Source organism: Chelon labrosus, assembly GCF_963514085.1.
Source record: "Chelon labrosus genome assembly, chromosome: 5".
In the NCBI taxonomy this organism is placed as follows: domain Eukaryota; kingdom Metazoa; phylum Chordata; class Actinopteri; order Mugiliformes; family Mugilidae; genus Chelon; species Chelon labrosus.
Window position 1 is genome coordinate 6,747,795 of NC_140341.1, and position 15,469 is coordinate 6,763,263.

At 43.1% G+C, this 15,469-nt stretch overlaps 1 protein-coding gene across 1 annotated transcript in view; it reads left to right on the forward strand.

Moving 5' to 3' along the window:
• Nucleotides 1–15,469, forward strand: part of xpo4 (exportin 4) — a gene marked incomplete at its 5' end in the record, with an annotated part of 61,588 nt that overhangs the window by 24,246 nt on the left and 21,873 nt on the right. Inside the window, 2 exons of the mRNA XM_084545091.1 lie at nt 1,129–1,242; nt 14,520–14,677. Of these exons, the coding sequence (XP_084401217.1) occupies nt 1,129–1,242; nt 14,520–14,677 (272 nt within the window). The remainder of the gene's footprint in view (nt 1–1,128; nt 1,243–14,519; nt 14,678–15,469) is intronic.

The following is a 15,469-nucleotide window of genomic DNA, read 5'->3' on the forward strand; positions in this document are numbered from 1 at the left end:
GAGTGTGTGTCTGTGTGTGTTGGAGGGAGAAAAGCCTCATTTGGGACCGTTCTTGATGAGCTAAGGGAAAAGCTTGTTGTGGGTGTGTTTCAGAAGTTTTGAATAAGGACAGGAAGTGTTGTGGCCGCGCGGGGAGAGAGCGAGTGTTGTGGGTTTGTGAAAAGCTTGTTGTGGGCTGTAGTGAAAGTCTGGAATAAGGAGACTTGTGTGTGTGTTGTGGGAACGTGGAGAAAGAAAGACTTGTCTGGGGCGAAAGGGGACATTTGGAAAGGGATTAAAATGAGAAGGTTCTTTATAGCTGTTAGAACAGAGTGGGATTGTGTTGTGGGTTCAGATGATGGTTTGAAATGAGGGCAAAGTGTGTTGCTGAATAGAGAAGAGAGATTGAGAAAACAGGAAAGAGTGATAGAAGTATGTTATGGAGGCAACGAGAGCCTTGCTTTGGTCTTGGAGAGCGGTCAGGAGGAGAGGCGAAGCGATTGGCTGAGGAGGGAGAGGGAGTGTTTCGGGGCAGCAAGGAGTCTCGAGGACGTCTCGTAGAGTGGACAAAGAGGCAAAGCAGTGCAGAGCCTCGATTGGCTGCGGTGAGGGCGCCTTGAGAAAGCCGTGGAGAGAGAGAGAGAGGGGGAGAACTGAGAGCAAAAGCAGGGAGGGCTTGGTAGTAAGAGGGGTGAACAAGAGGACAAGGAGGGAAGAAGGGTGTCAGGCAAGTCAGAGGGTGAGGGCTGGAAAAGAAAGTTGGGAGAACACAGAGGAAGAAGGAGGAGGAGGAGAAAAGTGGACAAGAGGGTGAGAAAGAAGATCTGCCGTGTGGGCATGAGCTGTGGCGAATAAAGAGCTGACGAGGGAGAAAGAAGGGAGGGCAGGAAAACAATTCAGGCAAGGAGGGAAGGGTGAGAAAATTAAAAAAAGCCTTTTGTGGAGTAAAGACTGACACGGTTAATGAGAGGAAGAGTTAGCTGACAAGTGTCTAACACAACAGAGACCAAAATACTCATTGAGAGGGAGCACGGTGACAGGAGCTGGTGTTTTTGAGTGTCGCGCTCCTCCTCCTCTTCTTCCTCATTCCTCCTCCTCCTCCTCCTCTTCTTCTTCATGCTGTTGTTGGCCTTAACTGGCAGCGGATCACTGGGGCGCCACTACATCGCCATGTTCGAGGCCACGCAGAACGTCATGCTCAAGCCTACGGAGTCCTGGAGGGAAGCGCTGCTGGACACCCGCGTCATGGACCTCTTCTTCACCGTGAGTATCTCGTCCGCCTTCTCAGAGCATCTTAGATTTCAAATGATTTAATTCGCATCTTTTTGTTGCACATTATGAAATTGTCATCTTTCATTTTTGTCTTTTTTTTCCACTGACAAAAATAGCCGTCATTTTAAACGCCGTTACGAGAAATCAGATTAACATAATGAATGACATCTCTGTGTGTATGGACCCATGTTTCCATGTTTTCCTTGCAATATTAAGCCGTTTTTGTCTCACAAATTTCCATTAGAGTCTCCTTGCGTCCTCCTTTCCCCTTTTTTTTTTCTTCTTGAGTTATTTTCCTGACTTCTACACGGTGGTTTATTTATTATAAGCAAAGAGAGACAGTTTGCCTTTTCATGTAGGGCAGACGGATCTCGTTTGACCTCCTCTTTCTGGCGCGTCTTAAAGTTTGCACTAGTTTTGTGGGTTTCTTCAACGCACCATTAGGTAGATTTATGAGCGCTTTGCAGTGGGGTCATGTTATTGTGTGACCGTCCAGAGGACCGCCCGGTGAAGTAAATGTGTATTTTTGTGCAGTGACTTTTGTGTTTGAAGAGGCGGCCCACGCTGGCAAAGCCCGAGTGTGGAACAAACCAGTCATCTCTCCCTTCATCTTCATCCAGTGTCCGTCCAAAACCTCTGGCTGCTCATCGCCACACACTGCCCCATACACTCTTCCCTTCTTTTAGCCTCTACCTGTCTTCTTCCTAGCACTGTCCCGACCCTGCTGCTGTGAGTCTTTATCTTGTGCATTTTATCAGTCTTTTGTTGAATATTATTTTGTTTTTTCCACGTTGCACCACAAACCGCATGCATATTGCAAAATACTGATCCCCTCCTGTAGCCCTTTGGCTTGTGAAACAACACTGGGCATTGTTGCCTCTAATCATTCCTAAACAAACCAGTTCAGTATGTTGAGATCGGGCTGTTGAGTCAAGTGATTTGTGCTACTTTTGCTTTTCTCGGAAACAGAATGAAAATTTACTCTCTGGGCAGTTTATTGGGGTTTGGGAACACCTGTTCATCTTTTTCTTTTTGCAGCAGCAGCAGCAGCAGCAGCAGTGCAGTGGATAATATCAGGTCAAAGTCAGGAGCTCCAGTTAATGTTTAGAAGGTTGTGATCTTTTTGACTTGTAGTATGATTGTTGAAGCTTCAGCAGAAAGATCCAGGAAGTTGCAGGTCTGCGGCTAGAAATGCAAGTTTGATGAAAGAGGTCAGAGGAGAAAGGTGGTGTAAATATGTGTAAGTTTTCTTCGTACACTTTGAGTGTCTTAATACCAACCCATTTTAATTTGAATTCTACACCTTATCCGACTATACCAGCCACAGTATACCATCCTCCAGTGCTTTCTTGCAGAATCATAACACGCCATGGTGCAATGCAAACGTCGGGGGACTTCAGTGGTCGGTAAAACATCTGTGGGATGTGGTAGTGCAGTTCTGCAACGAACAGCTGGCAAATCTGCAGAAATTGTGTAAAGTAGTCATGTCAACACTGATGCAGAATCTTTAAGGAATATTTCCGACATCTTGTGGGACACTCAACACTAAGAAACCAAAGGGTATCCCTAACCAGTGTTAATGTAGTGTATCTTAGTGAGTGTATATGTATATGAGTTGAAAAACGGTGCCTTACAATAGGTCGTATTTACCTGGTTCACGAGTAAACTCCATATGAACGCTGCCGTGTTGTTGAAATAACAATCTCGTAATTGTAACGCGTTTGTTGACGTATTCAGAAATGATGGAAGCAAATGGTAAGTCACTATAGTGTAGAGGTTTCTCTGATATTACCACTAGCCTCATCCTTTCATTATTCCTTTACATTTCTTACGTTAAGCTACTCACTTGCTAACTGTTAGCCTCGGTGGCTTCTAGATTCCAACTTACCACTGTGATGTTACCATTTGGACGCTACACATTTTGTGTACACCACTTCCCATGTCGTAACCACGAGCTCAGGAGTTTTATTCCAAGGCAACATCAATCAAAGTTGTGCAAAAACAGTAATCTGTGAATAATTAGTTTGTCTTTTTTTTTTTGTTTCTGTCAGTATTTATTTGAAGTTGTCTGGTGAGTCGAGGCCTTTGCCAGCTTCTAAATATTGCACCACTGCTTCTGTAGCGCATGTGTTCGTTGCCAAATACTGCTGCTTTAGCACTGTTTCTGATTAATCTGACTACGGCCTGACATAGCACACTTTCAGGGTCACTGGTTCTGATAAGTTAAAAAGGTCTTCTGAGTTGCTTTTCTTGGACTTTGTTTGGTCAGCGCTCTAAAATACAGACGGTATATATCAGCCATAAACACTCAATGTTGCTGTCAATACCAATCGCACATGTTTAGTACAGTAAAATTGACTGTATATACACCAGTCAGTCATAATATTATGACCACTGACAAGTGAATTGGGTAAAACAGATTATCTTATTACCATGGTGCCTTGTGGATTAGCTATATTTGTCAGTAAGTGAATATTTTGTCCTCAAAGCTTTAGTGTAAAGCAGGAGAAATTGAAAAACTGCTTGGTCTCCAATGTCCAAATTTTGATGGCTTTGGTCAGGGGATCTGCAAAGCTCTTGTGGGTAAGGCAAAGAGGTGACCTGGGACAGGATCACTGATGGGTGTGGGGAGTGAAGCTGACCCCTGTTCACTGCTGAAAGGCTCCTACAACGGGCACTTGAGCGTCGGAACTAGACCATGGAGCAATGGAAGAAGATGACCTGGCCCGGAAGAGAAAGATAAGTGTTGCTTATCTGGGGAACACATGAAAACCCCCTTGAGTTTGCCATGAGGCTGTGCCTGGTCTGCAACACTGTTCAGGTGGTGGTATGAGGTATCTCCTGGTGTCAGTGGTCTTTGTCAATAAGGTTTTGCCGCATGCCACAAATCTAAAATGGTTCAGGAATGGTTTGAGGAACACGACAAGTTCAAGGTGTTGACATGGCCTCCAAATTCACTCTACTTTGAGCTGCAACAACTCCTTGTATCATCTCTGTTTGGATTATGCTTGGTTGATATCTTTGCTGAGAACCTTTCTGTTGATGGTTGTTGGTTGAACATTCTGCTTCTCTACTGGTAGCTCCTTTGATTTGTCTAGAAGATCTCAGCTGATGCTCTTTGAAAGAAAAGTTTTTCCTGTCTTAAGCATTGTGGACAGAAAGATAGCATCTAAACCGTCTGGTGTATCTGTTGCCGGTTGAGATTGTGGTTGTTATTTTCCGCATCTCCTCATCTGGTTCAAAGAGAAGATAACTCCAATAAAGCTGCAGTAAAAAAATAAATAAATAAATAAATCAGTGCCAGATTTTAAACCTTTTTTGTGTTTTGATTATCCGTATTTTTGAGTGTTTGCATACTTGGCGTTAGTGTCTGTACTTTTAACTGATGAAACGGTGGTAATAAGCGCTCGTTTGCAGTGTCTCTTAATCACCATTCATGGACAATTTAAGCCTTTTTTCATGTAGCTGGAAGTTTTCAGTCTGATTGTCGCGGCGATATTCACAAAGCAATCACCAATAACTGTAATTGGCTCTAAGTAGTGAACGTAATCAGACATTTGTTACGCAAATTACAGAGGTCTAATCAAAGACTTGATTGGCCTGTCGCGGCGGTGCGGCTTGAATAAAAATGTTTGTCATTTTTCAGTCGGTTCTCTTTGCTGCTGGAATCTGCAGGATGTGTTTCGTCTTGGTTTCAGTTTCCAGGCCTCCGGTCTCATCGCTCGCTCTGGTATTTCTAGTAGCTCAACTGTTTGTTATTGTAAGGCTGCTGTGGCACTGTCAGCTGCCCGTGAGTGTGTGTTGAAGCATCATGCTGGTTGTGTACATTTTTGTGTGCGCTACCACATATCTGTCTCCGTGGGATTATGTCAGTTTGAGCTTGTGTACTGGATGTTTGTGTGTCCGCCCCTGTGCCGTGTGTCTTGTGTGTGTGTGTTTATTCAGTGTAATGGGGTCCTTTGCTGTCTCAGCTGCTGCGTCTCCTCAGTTGTGAGGGGCAAGTGTGTATGTGTGTGGAGGGGGTGCTCATAGACACGCGCCATCGGGGTCACAGTCCACAGCAGACCGGTGGCAGGATTAGAGCCCGGCCCCAGGATTAGAGGCCCCTGTTAACAACCACAGTAAGCCAACCATAACACACACACACACACACACACGTCACTCTGTTGACGGGCTCCGGGGAGTCTTCGTTCCTCTGTGGGTGGGTGTCTGTCAGTCGCTCATTAAATGGCTCCGGTGTTCCACCACTGATCGGCGTTGTCTGTTTGACAACCACAAGGTTTGATTGGTGATCAGAGACGTCACACATGTTGATGAGTCCTTTAGGGCTGCTACTAAACATTCATCTTTGGGTTATTATCTGAGTAGTCAGTTAATTCTTTGGTTAACCTCTAAATAATTAATAGAACTGCCCCTATTAAACTATTAATAAGAGTTTCTCAAAATAACATATTTTAACATGAAATCTATGAATGAAGAACACACTTTAACTTTTACCCAATGATGCTATTTAATGGAAGTTATGATTTATTCAGTGTAGATGTAATTAGGAATCCTAATGTTGTTCACTATATTCTGCTATTAATTAGCCAAGTTGCATTTGATTTAACTTCAGTGACTTGGATTGATTATAACTGGAAATGCAGTGGTAATATTAATCTGCTAAAGATTGCCTACGACTATTTAGAGGATAACATTAATGACGTTTAGCTTTATAACTATGCTTACAACTTGTAAATCCACTGGAAAGCAGCGCTGCCATGCTAACCATTAGCATCTGCCATCTGCTCGAGAGAGTTGTTGTTGAGTGTTTGTCACAAACACAACCGATGAGGAGAGGACGGCAAATCCCAACCAACAACCAGACAAAACTCACTATGATATAGAGTTGCACGGTACCCTGCGGTGCCAAATCGTAACGGTTCCTACTATACTAGAAATTCTACACGACGGTACTACCTGGATTATTATAGTACCGGTGCCAGTTTCCGCTACATAGCGGCCGCCTCTACTCTCCTCCCGGCTTTTCACTGCGCTACTCCCTTGTAAACAAACCCACATAGCAACTACTGCAACCGATCTACACAGCTGTTGTGTGATTGGCTGTTTGCCTGTTACTGGTGACGTCCGGGGATATGATAGGCTGTTTCCGCACGCTGGGTCCGCCCGTCTGTTAGCTGATTGGCTGTTCGTGTGTTTCTGCCGGCAAGAACGAACTCCACGAAGACAGCTCCGCTTCGATAGAAATTCGTTGCAAAACAAACAACAAGCTAAAGTTCTGTCTCGCCCAGACGCGCGCACGGCTTACAGTCACAAACACGAGACAACACACTCACCACGGCAGAAGCACCGGGCCCGAGCTACAATGTACAAATACATTGTAGTTCATAGAAATAATAATAATAAAAAAAGGCTGCAGTATTGCGATAACACCCGGAACCGTGATACTTTGTCTGGTATAGTATCGTGGTTACTCCTTTTGGTATCGTGACAAATCTATTGTGATAGTACAAATATGGACGCTGCTGTCTGTTTTGAGGTTGGAAAGGAAAGCCACCAGATCTTCTTTGTTGAGGTGCGTGTGTGTCGCGTCTGTGCTACAATGGTAGGCCGTTTCATATTGTGCAAAGTGTGCAAACTATTGGATCTGTGATTAAAGAATTTTAAACACTTGACCTTTGAGTAGCTGTCATAGTTGGGGATGAATGTAACCTTGCAACGACGGGATGTATTCTACGCAAATCATTGCATTAACAATGGTTTCGTTGCAGCCGTAGACTAATCTAATTTTGATGTAGCCTTTTCTCCATTGGTTAAAAGATAAATGCTGAGGTCTGGGAATGTGGCCACTGAAGTTTGGTCAAGAAGGACAAGCAGAAGATCACAATTGTTTTAAGCAAACCTCCAGAGTAACCAGTCACTTTTGGAAAAGGTGTAAATTCATTATTTCGTTCGTTATACTATACAGACTAAATTACTTGTTAAACTTTGACCTGCCTACAATGAAAGCATGACGCTCTCAGCAGAGACATGGGGAAATGACATGTGAAAACTGAAACATGCAGAGTTTCCTTTAATTAGCAACCTAATCAAATAAAATGCAGAGGCAGCCATGAGAGGAAGTCTGCAAGTTCACTTATAATAATCGCAATGAATCCACAAACCAGTCAGATTTTATTGGAGCCAGATCATTATTGATCAGACCCGCCCAGGCCTGAGGTTGTATTTCCTCTCCGACCGACAGGACGCGGCGAGTATCTGGGAAATCGGCTCAATAATTATGCAGCTGAAGAGATGCTCAGTCCGCCAGAGTGTCATTCTGGCCCCCAGGGTTTTTGTAGAAAAGCACTTATCTCTTTTCCCACTTCAGCCAATGACAGTTATTGCTCTGAAATTCAGGGAGAGGGATGATTGATGGAGAGATAAGGGTGAGAACAAGAGATGGGGAAGGAAAAAAAAAAAACTGAATAAGAACGCAAGGAAAAAATGATAGACGGTGCAGCAGCGGAGGGCAGTGTAAAATCTTAAAGGGCAGACAGAAAAAAGAAAAATGGAAGAGACAAAAACAATTTCAACAGAAGAAGTAAATTGTCGATGCAATTTTCAGGAGAGCAAGAGGTTTGGGGACAAATGGGCCATTGGAAATTGAAAAAGAAGACGACCTCATTGATTGCGCCTTCAAAATAAATCCTCTGCACTTTTGTCAATTTAACACATTGTGATCACAGTACACAATGCTGCTGCTGCTGCTGCAACCAAACAACAGAAAAGAGAAGCACAAAAGAGCACACACACACACACACACACGGTAACAGTTCACATACACACAAGCATCCTTATTCACCACATGTGTTATACTTTTATTCACAAAAAGCCCTACACCCACATATCCTTTTATACACAAACTTCTTGCAGATCTACAGCCTTTCATAAACAGATACACACACAAATGTTTGTAGTTCTATTTATACGTATTTGGGAGAACATTTAATTAACATTACAGCTTTTACAGTTAGTCGGTTAATTGATCTGTTGCTTGGCAGAATGTGATAAACAATTCTTTAGTTGGGGTTGTGAAATTTGAGAATTTACTTCCTCTCTTAGCCTTACATAGGAAGTTCATAATAATTATGTTTTGGACTCTAGGATATTGTGTTAATACATGGCATCAGGGGTCGCGTTAACCAAATAGTATCCGTCATTGACCGTTTCGTTTATTTTTTTTTAAATGTGACGGAAAAATCTGAAGGCCATCCGTCATTTTGACAGATTGCAGTTCACACCCTGACCACTTGGTGGCTCTTGTCTCTCATCGCAGTTCGCGTTCCAAACATCGCAGAACTTTTGTCGGTGCACGATTTCCTGGTACGCCGATTATACTGATGCACACATCAGAGCTCGGCTAACCGTAGACCATAGATATACAATATATATGTATATATGTCTATGTCTATGCAGCTAACGGCTACCAAAATGGAATTTGCATACCACCGAAGCACTTCAACCCTACGGTACCGTCTAAGAGCTGTTTACGCTAGCAGTCCCGTTCCGAGTACGGAAAAGATGTGTCGTTTAAAGTCAATACTGTTCTGAAAAAAATACTTAAAGTTAATGAAACTTTAATGAAAATTAAATGCTATTGAATATGTCTTTATTATCATTTTAAAACATTAAAGTGACGGGTAAAAATAGATTATGACTGGATTTTTATGACCTTGTCAGTCAAAATGACCGACAACGAAAAAGTCTAGCGCAGCCTCTGCATGGCACGACAATGAATTGGGAGATTAATCAAGAACACAAGTTCCTTTCACAAAACACATGCACAAAAGTGAATTTATAGTGCATTCTCACAAGTGTCTGAGAGTGAAGATAACATTTAATGTATAAGCTGCAGAAATGCTCTGCTCATTTTCTGTTCCACTGTGAATGTTTTGTAAGGTTTACACTAATTCTGTTGTTGTGCATGAGTTGTTGACGTTGTAACTACCAGAGCTGGGTTTAAAAAATTGATTTTCCAGTTCAAACCGACTTTGATTTGAAAGCTCTGATATCTGTTCATCAAATCATCATTTGTGGTTTCAAACGACAAATCTCTCAAATGTCAAGGTGATCCAAATCATGACAGAAGCTACAACTCTGAGAACAGCGTCAAGCATGAAAACTGAGTGAATTTAGTTTTGATATCTGATGGTGAATCGAATTGATTCAGGAAGACAGTAGTGATACCCAGCCCTAGTAACTACACACAATTAGCCTCATGTAAAGTAGTGACACAGTCAGATTTTCCCACCACGGCTCATCTAAGTAAAACAATGCCAACACTGTTAACATGAGAAATACAGTTGAAGCATGTATGGATGTATTGATCACTTGCACTACAGCCATCTGCTGTGGCGGTGCAGAGCTATCTCTGAGTTAAATCTGACACTCGACTATAAATCAAAATCTTTAACTCCGTTTCCGTTGACCTTGCTCTTTGTAAGAAAGCTATATTCTCACTTCACTTGACAATCCGTCTTGCCAGACGTCAAGCTTTGTGCTCCAGATATCCCGAGAGGTGCCGACTAATTGGCATCCTGTGAGGAAGTACTAGCAACTGCGGCCTTGTTTAAGGAGTGACAGTCCTCGGAGTGTCTTTTAGCTGCAAATCGCCTATGCAGAGACTTCTCAAATCGTGTGCTGACATGCTAACAACGTATCTAGCTATGCTGACTGCTTCACAGATGTGTTTTGGTGGTGATTGTTTGTCCAATCACCAGCTAAGTATTTTATTTTTTTTTCTCACACAGCAAGTGCTCCCCTTTTTCCAAAAGCTTTCTCAAGGACAAGTTCCCCGTCAATTAGCCCTGTAGTAAGAATAAATCCTCAAATCCCTTAACACAAACCCCTAAACAAACTTCCTCCTAACCTTAACCCAAACAACCAAGCCTGAACCAGTCAAAATGTTCTCACTGTCGAGGTCTAAATATAGTCCTAACTGAGGGTCAAGACATCATTTACTATGAGAAAACAAAGATTTCTCAAGGCTGGTTGAAGATATGATGCTGCAAACAACAGGTACTCCACTGAGAGTATTTTCTGTAAATTGTTTCCCAAATTCATTTAGAGACAGTGTTCTATATTATTATATACCTGCCTGTGATATAAGATAGTGTCTATTAGGATATAAACCCACCATGTATTCTCACAAAGACAGAAGTACGAGAGCACACGCTCTAGAGCATAACGTGTTTACCCGGTAAACACAATCAGTGTGAAGTGCAGGGACTGATGAGGCTGCAGCACAGGCCTGCAGGCAGACAGTAACCCAATCTCAGAGAGGGAGTGATGGTGGAAAGGATCGAGCGAAAGACAATAAGTTGGAACCGCAGTGTTGATTTGAAAAAACAGAAAGATGAGCCTCTGAGCCCCTCGGGGTAACAGACACCAGGCTTTGTCTCCTTCTATAAATATCAGTGCTCGTCCTCCCGGCCTTTGTTTTCCCTCTCAACCCTCTTTCGTTCTCTGGCCACATGCTCTTCTTCTGCATTCTCTTTATTCACTCTTTCTCTTCCCCCTAAGTGTCTTTCTCCTACATGTTCTCTCCTCGTCTTATCATGCTCTCCTCTTCTGTTAATGTTGACTCAGACTGAAATGTGTATTAAATCTAAATCCAGTTCAAAAACCAAAAAAATAAAAAGTATTCGGCACAAATCTGTAATCAGATTTTCTCCTGCTAAAAATACAGAAACACTGGAGCTTTGATTTGATTCTCGCTGTACAAATGAAAATGAGAAGAGCTTGTAAGATATAAAATATTGATTAAATATTAAATATTCCATCTGACACATGGAAGTAACAGCCTTCTGTGCAGCCACAGACTTCATGCTCCAAATTCTGGAAGTTCAATACTGACGAGTATTAAGTTGATGAGCTTGGATTATTTATTTGATGTGCTTGAAAGTTAAAGTGGACATGGGACTTGGATAATGATGAGGGTAGAGTCGACCTTGTTGGTGCCGGAAGAAACTCAATCTGCCTCTTTCAAAACATTATTAGTAGAATCAAAGTTAAAACTTTTGAGCTTTTATCACTTCTTTATTTCTGTAAGGTAGACGGCTAACAGAGAATCAGTAAAAGAATCATCGGTAAAAGAGCAGGGATGTGGCTACAAGGGTCCACAAAATGTTGTTAAAATTTAGCGAATTTAGCGAAGCAGCGATACGCAACGTAACGTTCGGCAACGCAAAGTTGGCATGTACCAAGTTGACATTAGACCCTCCGACAACCAATGGAAGCGACTGACATTTGAGACATAGGACTCAAATGGGGTCCCTCAACATTTACTGCAAGGAAGCTCTGTATTGTCACTGATTTCCTGAATCAATTCAATTCTTATTCACAGGGTACTGATTTAATTTGATCCAATCAGCTTTCTGACCTGACGACGCTCTAAGAGTTGTAGCTTCTGTCATGTTGCGGATCTCCATCGCGCACGAACTAATCTTGTTCCTCTATCTCGCAAGATTTGTCATGCGATACCAGTCTTGTGAGATTTCTCATGAGAAGTTGCAGGAAATGGCATGGATTTTAATTGGGAAAAATCGCTTTTATTATTTTAAACCTAGCCCTAGTTCCTAGCACCAATGCTTGCGAGATCTGGTTATAGATTCGTGCTGGCTACGTCAGATGAACCTAGACTGATTAGTTTTAGCGGTGCTGATGATATTTTCTTTTCAAATAGAAGGTGATGAAGGCAGGAATACCAAGCTCCCTCTATGCATTGCCATTTTCATGTTGTGCTTGTTTCTCTCTGAAACATTTACAAGAGGCGTACCCAGACCTAGGTTACCTACATAGCAACAGTCGAAGGGAGACTGGCTGTTTCTGCGTACTTTGCCAACCATCACGTCAAGTATCAAAACAGAACTATAAAGGACAGAAGGCTCTAGTTTGAGGCGCTGTTGAAATGTAAACCTACTCCCAATTAGGATGCACTGCAAAGTCCATAACACTGGGAGTTGAGTCAACGTCTGTCTGACCAATAGAAACAAAAACGGAACATTATAATCTTTCATTTATTGCAGCACTGTTGCCTTACGCTGTATTAATGCAGCTAACAGGTATGCCTGATAAACTGACACGGGGCAGAGCTCTGTTTTGTCTTTGTCTTCATCACCCTGTTGGTACCTAATTGGTATGAAGTGCGGTACAATTCCAAACTACTGATTAATCGGTGTGCAAAATCAGCTGTCATCTGATCTGCATGCCCAAAATGTTTCACGCTGATTTCCCTCTCGTTCTCTCCATCCCTCTTCCCGCCCACTGTCACTCTCTGAGTATCTCTAACTATAGTCAGACTCAAGGCGACTGACATTACTGGCGTGGCATGGCTCGTTCGCTGGTGCAGCTGCCTTTTCAGAGCTCGCGCTGTTCGGTCTTTTAGTCTTGCGCTGCCTCTCCCACCCCCTCCCTCTCTCCTTCTCCTTCTCTCTCTCTCTCCCTCACTCGCTCACCAGTTGCCCCCTCTCGCCTCCTCCCCACGTCCTCTCGCTGAGCTCTTCCAGAGGATGACTTCACGCTCTGGAAGAGGGCAGCAGCACAGAAGACTGTGGTGGCTATGCTGCGTTAGCATCTGAGATCTCTTCCCAGCAGTGTGGCTTACGACTGGCCAGCAGCACCCCAGCTGCAGAAAGAGGGGGAGAAGTAGGGAGAAAGAATTTAGTGAAAAGGAAGTGAGAAGGAGTGAGGATTTGGGAGCTAGAGGAGGAGGAAGAAGACGTGACAAGGAGAGGGAGGTTGAAAGTTTGATTGCTTCAGCGATGGGGCCATGCGTTGGATCAGTGTGTGGAGCCGGTCAAGAAGCCCTCTCTCTGGATTTAAGAGGATGACAGTTCAAGAGACGGGAGAGGAAGAAGAAAGAGGGAAAAGAGCTCGGACCGGCTGTGAAGAGAGCAGCAGCTCACAGGAGGAACGCATTTGAGCTCCAGACGTCTGCATTTTAACCGTCAGTGGAAACACATGTTGCTGAGAGGCTGTGATGACTTGCAGTGCTGTTACTGCTGCTGCTGCCTTGCGTCTCTCTGTGTGCACAGTTGAAACCAGCGATGCCTCTTATCTTGTTGGAGTGTGACAGCTCAGCGCAGACTGACACCAGAATCTCATCACTGAACAGCGAATCACAACTGAGATGAAACTGATTCAAGCGGATCTTTCCCATCAGGAGTTATATCCTTCCTCTTCGTGTTTGACTGAGGCGTTGTTCGGGCTCAGGCGAGCTCAGAGGTTGTTTGTTTGAGACCGGGGGTCACGGTGTCTGAAGATAGATCAGAATCAATTCACCTCTTTCTGTTTGCTGGTTTAAAACCAGTGAGTATAAATCCTGCTCAGCATCAACTGTGCTTTGACAGTGGTGACAGGAGGATGAGGCGCGTTCACCTTTTCATTCTTGACCTGAGACTTTTCTATTTCAAGGCGGTATTCTGTACCGTGCAGTTCATTTTAAGTGTCGGTTTCAAAAAGTGTAAAAATATCAGAAGACCACCGAGGCCAAAAAAGTCTATAGATTGAATTTCCTTCACATTGTATTTAGGGGATGCGACCTGCATCACAAAAAAAAAAGTCACTGCAACTTTGAAAAGGAATCAAAAAGAATTTAGAAAATTCCTGTAATGTTTTTCCCTTTAAGCTGTAATTGTTTTTAAAACTACAAATGCTGCAACAGAGATTGTGTTTTTACATGAGACATCAGATCGGTAGCAAATACCGTCACAACAGCTAGCCGCGGGCAGCTCGGACGCTCATCAGCTCATAACAGGAAGGATTTACCTGAGATTGTATTTTATTATTTGTGCCTAAGCTTGTCACTGTAATCAGACAATAAAACTATTTGAAAATATTAAATTAATTTCTCATTAAATTCTTCAGAATTGACCGTACAAATTAAAAAGTCACATTCTGACGCCACATATGGAGCCGCCACAGACCGATTTTATTTTATTGTATTATTTATTTTTGTTGTCTGACCACATGGCAAATTAATACGCAACAACTTGCCTGATGCTTATTCTCTTTCAGTCAATGCTTTGTTCATTAACTTCCTCACATTTTATTTCACCTGTTCTTTTTACAGTGCAGAGAGTTCGCTTCTGTCGTATTCAAATTTCCGAAGTTTCGCTGTTTCTCTTAAGACCTGGGGAATGTGAATGTAGATGATCTGTCCTTTACGCAAAGTTCTTCTTTCGTACTTTAAGAACTGAGAATGACATTTTCCTCCCCTCTTGCAGGTACACAGGAAGATTCGAGAGGACTCGGACATGGCCCAGGACTCTCTCCAGTGCCTGGCGCAGCTGGCCTCCATGCACGGGCCCGTCTTCCCAGATGAGAGCGCCCAGGTGTCCTATCTGGCCCACCTGGTGGAGGGCCTGCTCAGCATGATCAACGGGTGAGTGTGTCACCGCTAGAAATGATTCCTGATTCTAGTTACTGTGTTACTGCAGTACATTCAGGAGCTTTCTTTTCTTGGTATTTGAGCAGAAAGTGTCGAAATCCAGTGGATGGATTTGTCTGAAACATACAGTTTGTACTAGATGAATGTAGCTGGTTCAGACTTATCTCAGTGTCCTGTCATTTCAGTAGAGTTCAGCTGTATATGGAGATAGCAAGGTAAGCTGTGTCTGTGGCAGTCAGTTCACCACTTTGGTCCAGATGGAAATATCTCGACGAATGTACCATGTTTTAACATTAATCGTGGTTTGATGATCATTCATGGTCTTCAGAGGATGACCCACCTGACTTTTGCTGTATCACCAACGTGAGCTTGGCATTTTCGATATAGATTCGTAGTCTTTTCTGGATAAACCTCACTGACTTTCCGTTTAGCAGCATAATCAAGTCAACATTTATATCTGTTCTTTGTTTTTAGTCCTCATTCAAAACTGTTTCCAAGCTAACACGCTAACCAAAGACGGTAAACATTATCCCAGAGCAACGTGAACATGTCAGCGTTGTCGTCGTGAGCACATCGGGCCTCACGGAGCATAGCTGTACTCTCGTTGGTCTCTCTGAAGTTATTAGACTTGCGTGGCTCAGTGTATATACAACTTTGGACGTACTCGAGCCTCAACAGAGAAGCCATTGTCTGGGAACGGCAAACCACAGTGTTGCATTGTGTCGCCGTCTGTGGTAACTTTCTACATTAAATTTTTAACAATGGAGCCAGAGCAGTGTCTGGCGT